The sequence below is a fragment of the Oncorhynchus masou genome, unplaced genomic scaffold, assembly GCF_036934945.1.
Source record: "Oncorhynchus masou masou isolate Uvic2021 unplaced genomic scaffold, UVic_Omas_1.1 unplaced_scaffold_4711, whole genome shotgun sequence".
Taxonomy (NCBI): domain Eukaryota; kingdom Metazoa; phylum Chordata; class Actinopteri; order Salmoniformes; family Salmonidae; genus Oncorhynchus; species Oncorhynchus masou.
This window is the reverse complement of record NW_027011107.1, coordinates 14,229-26,206: the sequence shown is the minus strand read 5'-3', so window position 1 is coordinate 26,206 and position 11,978 is coordinate 14,229. Positions and strand designations below refer to the sequence as shown.

The 11,978-nt window shown below is 45.9% G+C and overlaps 1 protein-coding gene across 2 annotated transcripts; it reads right to left on the bottom strand.

The window, feature by feature from the left end:
• Positions 1-4,384: 4,384 nt before the first annotated feature.
• Positions 4,385-11,504, bottom strand: LOC135535281 (CDC42 small effector protein 1-like). 2 transcript variants are annotated; one of them, XM_064961951.1, is made up of 6 exons: positions 11,343-11,504; positions 9,758-9,827; positions 9,486-9,598; positions 7,256-7,360; positions 5,757-5,839; positions 4,385-5,109 (listed from the first exon to the last, which is right to left on the bottom strand). In XM_064961951.1, the coding sequence occupies exons 3-5, from the start codon at positions 9,537-9,539 to the stop codon at positions 5,771-5,773; spliced, it is 228 nt and encodes a 75-aa protein (XP_064818023.1). In that variant the 5' UTR covers positions 9,540-9,598; positions 9,758-9,827; positions 11,343-11,504; the 3' UTR covers positions 4,385-5,109; positions 5,757-5,770. The 2 variants fall into 2 exon arrangements, with proteins under 2 accessions (XP_064818023.1, XP_064818022.1); XM_064961950.1 differs by having other exon boundaries at positions 9,486-9,827.
• Between the last annotated feature and the right edge of the window lie 474 nt (positions 11,505-11,978).

The following is an 11,978-nucleotide window of genomic DNA, read 5'->3' as shown; positions in this document are numbered from 1 at the left end:
TAGACTTCACACGTCCTCTACTAAACACCCCGTAGACTTCACACGTCCTCTACTAAACACCCCGTAGACTTCACACGTCCCTAGTAGACACCTCCCAGACTTCACACATCTTCAGTAGACACCTGTGAGACTTCACACGTCCTCTAGTAGACACCCCTGCAGACTTCACGCGTCCTCTACTAAACACCCCGCGCACTTCACGCGTCCTCTACTAAAACACCCGTAGACTTCACGCGTCCCCACAAACACCCCGTAGACTTCACGCGTCCTCTACTAAACACCCCGTAGCCCTACGCGTCCTCTTACTAAACACCCCGCAGCCTTCACGCCGTCCTCTACTAAACACCCGTAGCCTTCACGCGTCCCTACTAAACACCCTCAGCCTTTCACACGTCCCCTCTACTAAACACCCCGCAGCCTTCACGCGTCCCATTGGACACCCCGTAGACTTCACACGCCCTCTACTGACACCCCGTAGACTTCACGCATCCCTACTAAACACCTCAGACTTCACACGCCTCTACTAAACACCCTCAGACTTCACACGTCCCTACTAAACACCCCGTAGACTTCACACGTCCTCTACTAAACACCCGCAGCCTTCGCACGTCCCTACTAAACACCCCGTAGACTTCACACGCCCTACTAAACACCCCGCATTTCTACGTCCTCTACTAAACACCCCGCATCTCACACCCCGTAGCCTTCACACGTCCTCTACTAAACACCTCCCCAGACTTTCACGCGTCCTCTACTAAACACCCCGTAGCCTTCACGCGTCCTCTACTAAACACCCGCAGACTTCACGTCCTCTACTAAACACCTCCGCAGACTTCACGCGGCCCTCTACAAACACCCCGTAGACTTCACGTGTCCTCTACTACACACCTCGTAGACTCTACACGTCCTCTACTAAACACCCCGTAGACTTTTACACGCCCTCTAGTAGACACCCCGTAGACTTCACACGTCTCTCTAGTAGACACCCCGAGACTTACGGCCCTCTTACTAAACACCCCCGTAGACTTCACGCCGTCCTCTACTAAACACTCCCGTAGACTTCACGTCAGCTCCCTCTACGAAACACCTCGTAGCCTTCACGCGTCCCTCTACTAAACACCGTAGCCTTCACGCGTCCCTCTACTAAACACCCCGCAGCTCTCTCTACACGTCTCTACTGGACACCCGTAGACTTCACGCGTCCCTCTACTGGACACCCCGTAGACTTCACGTCCTCTACTGGACACCCCGTGACTTACGCATCCTCTACTAAACACCCCGTAGACTTCACCGTCCTCTACTAAACACCCGTAGACTTCACACGTCCTCTACTAAACACCCCGTAGCCTTCGCACGTCCTCTACTAAACACCCCGTAGACTTCACACGTCCTCTACTAAACACCCCGTCCGCGTCCTCTACTAAACACCCCGCATCCTTCACACCCCGTAGCCTTTCACACGTCCTCTACTAAACACCCGTAGACTTCACGCGTCCTCTACTAAACACCCCGTAGCCTTCACGCGTCCTCTACTAAACACCCCGTAGACTTCCTTCACGCGTCCTCTACTAAACACCCCGTAGACTTCACGCGTCCTCTACTAAACACCCCGTGACTTCACGCGTCCTCTACTGCACACCTCTACTAACACCCTCGTACTAAACACCCCGTAGACTTCACACGTCCTCTAGTAGACACCCCGTAGACTTCACACGTCCTCTACTGGACACCCCGTAGACTTACGCGTCCTCTACTAAACACCCCGTAGACTTACGCTCCTCTACTAAACACCCGTACTTCACACGTCCTCTACTAAACACCCCGTAGCCTTCACGCGTCCTCTACTAAACACCCCGTAGACTTCACGCGTCCTCTACTAAACACCCCGTAGACTTCGCACGTCCTCTAGTAGACACCCCGTAGACTTCACACGTCCTCTAGTAGACACCCGTAGACTTCACGCCCTCTACTAAACACCCCGTAGCCTTCACGCGTCCTCTACTAAACACCCCGTAGACTTCACGCGTCCTCTACTAAACACCCCGTGACTTCACGCGTCCTCTACTAAACACCCCGTAGACTTCACGCGTCCTACTAAACACCCCGTAGACTTCACGCGTCCTCTACTAAACACCTCCCGTAGACTTCACGCGTCCTCTACTGGACACCCCGTAGACTTCACACGTCCTCTACTGGACACCCCAGATTTCACACGTCCCTACTGGACACCCTGTAGACTTCACGCATCCTCTACTGGACACCCCGTAGACTTCACGCATCCTCTACTAAACACCCCGTAGACTTACGCATCCCTCTACTAAACACCCCGACTTCACACGTCCTCTACTTAGGACTGTATTTAACATTGCTAGACAGTTCATGGAGTCCACTCCCGTTAAATTGTAATCTTCTGTTCCAGTGGGTTTTTGCTGCTGGAACATGATCCTTGCACCCATCTATTCACTCAACCCTGGGCTGCTCTTAGAACAAGATTTCCATACCAACTATTTGCATTGTTAGTGGCATCATTTAACATCTTTGTTATGCATGTTTTTTAAAGCAGACGTACACAGACTATAGCGTACATTCCATTTATTTTAGGGCATTTGTTTAGATTGCAATATTTGTGCTACAATTGATGGATTTCAGTGAGATATGCATTTGTTGAAGTAGTTTGAGATTAAACTAGAATCCTTAATTGAAACAATGACAAAGCAGTCACCCCGACTGTGTTTTGGTAAAAAGCTGAAGGATGGGCCTGGAGAAATGGAACTGCTCTCAAATTCATAGACAGAGCTGTGGATGCAAGGACTGACCATCCATGATATTAACATGATAGTTGAACTAAGCTCGTGAGGCATTTATAAGATATTCAAGAATCAATGGGTATATATCATTTATAAATCCCAAAATGGATGTAGCAACTACAGATTCCCCACTAACTTCAATGAAAATGATACAATCTCCCAGAAATGTTCACAGCAGAGCCCATAGGGGCCACTGAAACCAGTTGGTTGAGATTCTATTACTTCTGTACCAGGCAGTGAAAATTGAGTAACACATTTGGTGATAACATTAACCATCAGCAACAGAAGAGATTAATCACACAGAATTCTATTCAGAATGTGAACTGTATTTCCAGGAAAAAATCAAGAGATTGCACAAATCATTTGTAATGAACTTGAGTTTTGGTCTAACAACAACCATGATAAAGATGGGAAAGAAACTGAAATGCCAACAGACTCAAGTTACTGACGTTACCAATGTACATTGTTCCAGAAACGTCAAGGCAGCAGTCATTCTGTTGGGCTGAGCATGGACTCAGTATTACAAGCTCTACCAAAGATAGGAAAGCCACAAGCAGTATGCAAAGTCCCACCTTCAGCATTAAGTCACCGTTAAGCCCAGTGTATAAACAGATAAGGTATTAGTGAAGGACAACATACAACACCATCCATACGCCATATGTTCTGGTATAGGACAACGGCCTCGGAAATCACATAAGATACAATGTTTAAAAAACATTACATTTCAGAGTTTTTCCCCGTATGGACACACTTCGCAAAAAAACTACAGAGTGAGGAGTTAATCACAACAGATTGTGTATACTAAGCACGTCAGAAATACAGTTGTGTACAGGAAACAAACGTTCATTTCTACTGCATGATTTAAATCAGACATTTAAAACTCCCACCTGGTTTCAGAATCGTGTGGATGTCATGTGGGACACAAGCCAGCTTGGAGTGCACGTCGCCTACAACAAGCTCAAGTGGGAGGCCATATAGAAATTACAAGGGGAACGCACAGTGAAATGGTTGGAATTTTCCATTCTGATCAAGGGGGTGGACATCCCCCCCCCCCGACAAGAGAACAAACTACCTTATGGAATGTTCCTTCGATGCAGTTGATTTAATGAGTGGCATTCCCGAGTAATTCCAGGAGAGATCACTGGAAAGCCCCGTAACGGTCAGGGTGTTTCGAATTTCAACAACCCCTGTTACTAACAGACTCTTCCTGCTGACTAATAGTTAGGGGTTTTCAGAGTAGGTGCTAGTAAACAGTGTATCACAGTGACCAGCTACAGGTAACTGCTCAAATAAAAGGAAACACCAGTAAATGACGGTACTTATTGGCAGCTCTTATGCTGCCAACAAGGCAGCTCTTGTTGGCAGCTCTTGCTGCTTAGTTTGGCAGTTACCTGTATGCTTGCAACTGGGTAGCAGTCCAAATGGGGTTCTATGGCAACTGGGTAGCAGTCCAAATGGGTCTCTATGGCAACTGGGTAGCAGTCCAAATGGGTCTCTATGGCAACTAGGTAGCAGTCCAAATGGGTCTCTATGGCAACTGGGTAGCAGTCCAAATGGCAACTGTCTCCAAATATGGCAACTGGGTAGCAGTCCAAATGGGTCTCTATGGCAACTGGGTAGCAGTCCAAATGGGTCTCTATGGCAACTGGGTAGCAGTCCAAATGGGGCTCTATAGCAACTGGTACAATCAAAATAACACTACTCAGTACTGGTATCTAAACAGCAACAAAATCACATAGCATTTTGCACTTAAACACACACGAAGACACCTTTAACTATGCACTGTAGGAAAATAACAAGGTGCATCCTCATTCATTAGACAGATACACACAATAGTTTGTTTGGCAGTAGGTCAATGGTTTGCAACATTCAGGTGATCCTTGAGAACATAATCTTCACCTCCTGAAATGGAATCAGCCATGTTAGTCAACAAATGTAGCTAAACACTCTCCCCGGCTCTATCCCATACGCTTGCTGGCACAGACACAGTAACGTTGTTGGCTGAAATACAGTGGAAGTCCAAAGTCCATCAGAAAGACAAATACTTTTCTTTAAAAAGCATAAAAAACATGTCAGTCTATCCTCCTCTGAGCAGGGCGATTCTTGTGGTGACCACAGAAAGGCCATCGTCCTGTTTGGCTAAATAGATCCTGCAGACGCCAGGAAGAGCCTCTCTGCTCTCTATTAGGGTCCGCTCTCAGGTTTGCCAAGTGCTCCAATGGAAACAGGTTACGCTGCAGTGGCTGCTTTTGATTTGGGATGAGAGGGGCGCATAGAGGAGGATGGAAATGGTTCTCCATGCCTACAGAGAGAAATGAAAACTGTTAGTTCTACAAGTCCAGAGAGGTGAAGGTGGTTCGTGAAGGTGGTTCCCAGAGAGGTGAAGAGTGGTTCGTTCCAGAGAGATGAAGGTGGTTCGTTCCAGAGAGGTGAAGGTGGTTCGTTCCAAAGAGGTGAAGGTGGTTCGTTCCAAAGAGGTGAAGGTGGTTAGTTCCAGAGAGGTGAAGGTGGTTAGTTCCAGAGAGGTGAAGGAGGTTAGTTCCAAAGAGGTGAAGGTGGTTAGTTCCAGAGAGGTGAAGGTGGTTAGTTCCAGAGAGGTGAAGGTGGTTAGTTCCAGAGAGGTGAAGGTGGTTAGTTCCAGAGAGGTGAAGGTGGTTAGTTCCAAAGAGGTGAAGGTGATTAGTTCCAGAGAGGTGAAGGTGGTTAGTTCCAGAGAGGTGAAGGTGGTTAGTTCCAGAGAGGTGGAGAGGTGAAGGTGGTTAGTTCCAGAGAGGTGAAGGTGGTTAGTTCCAGAGAGGTGAAGGTGGTTAGTTCCAGTGGTGAAGGACAGTTCCAGAAGTGGTCAGAGGTCAGTTCCAGAAGTGAAGGTCAGTTCCAGAAGTGAAGGTCAGTTCCAGAGAAGCTATTGCATTGCAGATATGGTGATAGCTTCATTAACTGGGTACTTACTTGGTAGGCAGCAGTTATAACATGCTCTTGCGGCCGTTGGTACTGGGTCCTTTTGACCTCATCTTATCCTGGACTGGCCCTGACTACAGGACAGGAAGATAACGACTGTTAGAGTTTCTACAGATACTTAGTCATTTTCATATCAAAAAGGCAGGTCATGACCTCTTCATGATAACATATGAATGGAGAGGCAGGAGTCGAAGCCAGAATTAGAACTATGTTTCTATACTGTATCATTGTATGTAACATATTTAACAGTGTTTCTGTGGGGTTCATATGAAACATGATCCCACTGCTGACAACATTTGATCCATTTGGCCAGCAGCATTACTCATAATCTACGTCTTTCCATAATGACAGTGACCATATGATGGGATGGAGAGAGGAGGAATGGGACTTGCTTTAGGCTGTGGGGGTTTTTCTTGACTTTTTAACGTTGGACGAACGCACAGGTGTGGATCAATCATTCTGACGCCAAGCGTTGCAGAAATGGCACGTGCTTGATGAGCACTAGAATAACTACAGTCTGACAGCTATTGGTCATAACAGAACAATGGACATTAGAGGGTTACGCAATAGCAGTTGAGGAAATGGAATTATGTAACACGGAGGGCAGTAACATGTTTCAGCAACATACTCCCCCACCTGACTGTTCTCAGACCACGTCATGATACAATTTTTAAAAAATCTGTTGACTTTCGCAATTGTGTAAAACAGTCAGTTGTTTAGTGAGACATTTATTTAAAAAAATCTGTTTTAGACTACAGTAGTCCATACATTTGAGTCATTTAGCAGAGCGACATGTATCCATACATTTGAGTCATTTAGCAGAACAGTAGTCAGTTTGTTTAGTGAGACATTTGAGTCATTTAGCAGAGCGACATACAGTAGTCCATACATTTGAGTCATTTAGCAGAGCGACATACAGTAGTCCATACATTTGAGTCATTTAGCAGAGTCCATACATTTGAGTCATTTAGACATACAGTAGTCCATACATTTGAGTCATTTAGCAGAGCGACATACAGTAGTCCATACATTTGAGTCATTTAGCAGAGCGACATACAGTAGTCCATACATTTTAGTACTGATAGCATCAACATCATGTAATAAATTCAGAAATGGACTATCACTCAGTTTAACCTACCACTTTCCATACAGTGATTTAAACAGTGACCAGACTAGTGATTGGCTAGTCTTCTGATAGTACTGTACACAGCTTTATCAATCATAGCATAACAGGTTTCAAACTAAAGTTAATATTCACATCCTACTAATAGGTGAATGAATTGAGAAACAATTCCCAGCGTTTCTACATTTCCTCCTCTCATTCCCTGTCCAACGTGACTGTATTCCGTAGGAAACCAGGCCAACATTCCTAGCGGCAGGTTGGAAGCTGCAAAGCCCAGCCCATGTTCTGAGGAGTAACACACACACACTACCTTCACAATATCTCAACACACACCAGCCCCAGTCAGTCTAGGTATCATCTCTCTTACCGGGGCCCGGCCCTCTGCCATCTCCCCAGAGCCAATGTGTGTCAAGTGGACAAAGTTTGTGGGCTCGCCGATCATGCTGCGGTCGATTTTCCTGCGCTTCTTCCTCTGGAAATAATTGAAAATATATAGAAATAGAAAATGGAGACTTAGACAGATATTATGCAATTAAGCCCAGTGGAAAAAAGCTTTAACACACACACACACACACACACACACACAATGGGATGACATAACACACTACACATACACAATGGCACACACACACACACACACACACACACACACCATTTTGTAACCTGAATGGGATGATCTTTGATAAGGGTTTTGATCTTCTACTTGTTATTTCATACTCAGGACGCCTAGCGGCGGGTCAGGTAGCCTAGCGGCGGGTCAGGACGCCTAGCGGCGGGTCAGGTAGCCTAGCGGCGGGTCAGGTAGCCTAGCGGTGGGTCAGGCAGCCTAGCGGCGGGTCAGGCAGCCTAGCGGCGGGTCAGGTAGCCTAGCGGTGGGTCAGGACGTCTAGCGGCGGGTCAGGTAGCCTAGCGGCGGGTCAGGCAGCCTAGCGGCGGGTCAGGCAGTCCATTGGCGGTCAGGACGCCTATCGGCGGGTCAGGACGTCTAGCGGCGGGTCAGGACGTCTAGCGGCGGGTCAGGACGCCTAGCGGCGGGTCAGGACGCCTAGCGGCGGGTCAGGACGTCTAGCGGCGGGTCAGGACGTCTAGCGGCGGGTCAGGACGTCTAGCGGCGGTTAAGAGATTTGGGCTAGTAACTGAAAGGTCACTGGTTCGAATCCCACAAACCAGGTGAAAAATCTGCCCGATGTGCCCTTGAGCAAGGCACTTCACATGAATTCTCCTGTAAGCTGTTCTGGATAAGAGCGTCTGCTAAATGACATGAATGTAAGTGGAATGTTGAACATCCCCTTCTCTAATAGTTGTTTTATTAGAGCATGTTCAGCTCTGTCAGTGTAAGGGCATGTCATCACCTGTCAGCAGTGCTGTGAATAAGCCCCACTTGTTACAACAGGCTACGCTGGGTGCTGACAGAGATGACCCAGAACTGACAGGAATGAATGAGCCATTTCACATTAAGGATCATGACCAGTATCAATATTCTGACTGTATAGTGCAAATGCCACATAGCAATTGTTAATTTGAATAATTAGGGATTTATAAAAACTAAAAAGAATGTTAATTAAATTATACACAGGTCCAACGACATGCAGTCATTGCACTGTTATCAGAAATAAACTATTTACAAAGCAAGCCTTTCTGGGAAGTAACACTTGTTAGTATGCCACCACATGCTATACACACATTCTAGTCTGGCCTTCTCTCGTCCCAACAATAGAATAAACAAGGACCTAAAAATAAAGGAGGGAGGAGGAAGGGAGGGAAAAGAATGAGCTCAATAGCAGCACATGCCAGAAGCCCACTTCCCCTCAGAGACCCATTCATTGTTAGGGGAGGGTTCTGGAGTTACTATAGAGACATGCTGTGGAGGGATACATCTCCTTATTTGACTTAATGCCAATTCTACGACGACGACACTGACGTGACGACTACTACTACAACAATAGTTTTACAGTCCCCTTAAGGTTAAACACAAGGTGAGAGTGTATGGGTGCTTGGGACAGACTTGATATGTTCTGATCTGGTAATAGTGGAGTGTTTATTTTTATGAAGTTACACGTCTATGAGCTAGACTATAGTTGGACCCGGCCTAACCTACATCTTCTTAATCATGATTCAAGAGGTAATGTCTAATGACAGAGCAGTCTTTGTCTGGACTGAAGTCTAGCCCTCCAGATAGGCAGACCTCCGGGACTATGTGGGTCACCCACTTCAAAACAACAGAAAAGACCTGAGTCATTCCTTCTTCCACTCTCTCACCATCCACCGGACCCATTTCTCAGGCCACTGACAGGAGCAGAGGGCTCTCTTCTCACTAGTGTTGTTGACTGGCTGTAGAATCAGCTAATGATACCCATGTCATCCCATGCATCTTGAGGATCCACACCTGGCATGGCTGAACTAACTTCAACTAGTGAAGTTGTAGATATGGTGGTGTGGTCAATCTAATATCCAAACTCTTGGGAGGCAGGTAAACATCTTAAAATCAGGCAAACCCTTAATCTTGACCCATTGACCTTGGAGCTGTAAAAGCAGGGCTAGCACGGCAGCTAAAAAGTTACTGTGTTCCAGTCATTTCTCAGAAGGGACAAACTCACCGGTGGAGGTTTGGCCACCACGCAGCAGCCAATCTTGTGCCAGAACTCGCTCATCCCTACTGTGCTGCTGCTTTTCTCTGAGTGGGTCCGGAGGCCCTGGTTCTCTGGACGCCCTGCAGGCAGAGGAGGACGTGTTGGAGAACAAGAACGCTGCTTAGGGTGGAATGGTGAGGGCGTTGCAACCAGTCCAGTCCCCGAAAAATGATGGGTGTCCCCCAAGGCTCAGTGCCAAGTCCGGTTCTATTCCTTTCTCTTAACGTTTAGAATGTCACCTCTTCCCTCTCACTGAATCCTGTGGATGCTCGTCTCCCCAGATGTCCACTGCCTCAGGTACTGTAGGGCCTGTTGAGTCAAAACCAGATTCCATTAGTTGAATGCTGACAAGGCATAGGAAGTGAAACTATCTCCACCTGCTAGAATAGCACAATCAATTCAGATACAATATTATGGGCATGTTAATTTCTACATTTCAGCATCCCCATGCCAAATAGGCCTACATCTATACAGGCCTATTTGCTGTCAGTCAACATGCATCCCCCACACACTTGCTCATCACTTCCTGTCTGTGACAGTCATGCAAGACAAGGGATTCACGCTGCAGGGGCAAGGGACTTCCTGTCATAATGGCAACACCCACTGAAAGATTAGGACCCGGGTCAACTGTCCCTCAGAAAAGAGCTGCAGGCATATTACGGGGATTCTCTCCTCCATCCAGTCACCGTTAACACTATTCAACTGTCACCAAATCCTTATCTAATGTAAGCTACATTGACCAGTCAGTCTTACAAACGGATTTGATTCAGGATTGAAAGACAGACATTTAGGACTGTGACATACAAGACCTAAGAGCCCTGTGCAACATGATGGTTTCAATAGGAGATTAATTATTAATCAAACTTTTATTTTGATTAAAGTCATCAGTATTAGCACTGAATTCAACTAGGTTGAGTAAAATCTGAACTATGCTTTGATGTACTGGTAATCATATTAGTTCAAAGTGTTATAAAATACTGGTAAATGACCAGACAAGGACATTCTTTCCCCAAACGAGTACCTACCCCCTTGCATCTTTGTAAAACAAAACAAAAATAGAGGTGAAAGAAAGAGGTTTGGGGATACTGTTTCTCTATACAGACCGAACTCGACTTTGAACCAGGAGATCAAGGTAAAGGTAGTGTGTGTGAGAGAGTGAGAGCGAGTGAGGGAGAGAGTGAGTGAGAGTGAGTGAGGGAGAGAGTGAGTGAGGGAGAGAGTGAGAGTGAGGGAGAGAGTGAGAGTGAGTGAGGGAGAGAGTGAGTGAGAGAGTGAGAGTGAGTGAGGGAGAGAGTGAGTGAGAGAGAGAGTGAGAGAGAGGTGAAAATGTGTAGCATATGTAGATCTCCAGCTTTTTAACTGTAGGTCTACTTAAAGATGTCTGGCCTGAGAACAACACCGGCCATTGATTTACAGTGTTCTGTTATAGCCTCAATTCAACAGGGCTACAGGCATGTTAAATAAAACTGAGTGACTATCCAATTGAATATCCTGAAAAGAGATGGTCATTGAACGTGTATTAATGTGATTTTTAAAGAGTAGGGACATTGAATGTAGCCTAATTCTCAAATGAACACTCTCAATATGTTCTATTGAGGCATTATGTTTGTCATCCAGTACGCCACCGTCTCGACGGAAACATCTGTAAGGCAACAACGTAAGTAACATCTGCATTTAACATTTTACTAACGAAAAACACTGACGCGAGTTCTCAACCCAAAAACCGCTCACTCAATCCAGTCACTCCGAAATTAGCATAGCAATACATCTACATCTAGATCCCTGCCACAATTAAACAACCAATTTCAACCAATTTGCCTTTACCGTAACATCAGTATGGAATCCGCTTTCTCCCTCAAACGAACATGATATCTTTAAAACGGTCAGCTCACGAGTCGAGATGTGGTAAAGTAAAACGTCTCCTATGTTCTGCGGTAGGCTACACTCCTCGTCCTCAGGCTTTTACGGTGGCAGAACTATAGCGCCACAACTGGAAGAAAATCAACAGGCCAATGAAAGCATTGCACAATCTGGGATATTTTCTGCTACGCTGCAACCTGGTCTCAGAGCATTTCGTATGACTCTGTACATAAATATGAGATTCTTAATTTAGTATGGTATGTTATGTTTCGTATGGTATGTATTAATTTGTGAATGTCCATCACCCATTTCGTATGATATGTTACGAATTACAAATTGTATTATATGTTACGAATTTGCAAAACAAACTATATGTTAAGAATTAGTCAAACGTATGATATGTTACAAATTATAGCCAGGTGGCGAGCTGGCTAGCTGGCTAACGTTAGCTAGGCTAGGAGTTAGGTGTTGGGGTTAAGTTTAGGAGTTAGGGTTAGGGTTAGGTTAGCTACGGTTAGGGTAAGGGGAAGGGTTAGCTAACATGCTAAGTACATTACATTACCAAAATTATGTGGACACCTGCTTGTTGAACATCTCATT

Bases quoted from the DNA above. Each gene is read 5' to 3' on its own strand.
- LOC135535281 (XM_064961950.1), bottom strand. From the start codon at position 9,539: ATGAGCGAGTTCTGGCACAAGATTGGCTGCTGCGTGGTGGCCAAACCT. The intron at 7,361-9,485 runs GTGAGTTTGTCC...AATTATTTCCAG, and splicing joins TGGTGGCCAAACCTCCACCG to AGGAAGAAGCGCAGGAAAAT. The intron at 5,840-7,255 runs GTAAGAGAGATG...CCTGTCCTGTAG, and splicing joins TGGCAGAGGGCCGGGCCCCG to TCAGGGCCAGTCCAGGATAA.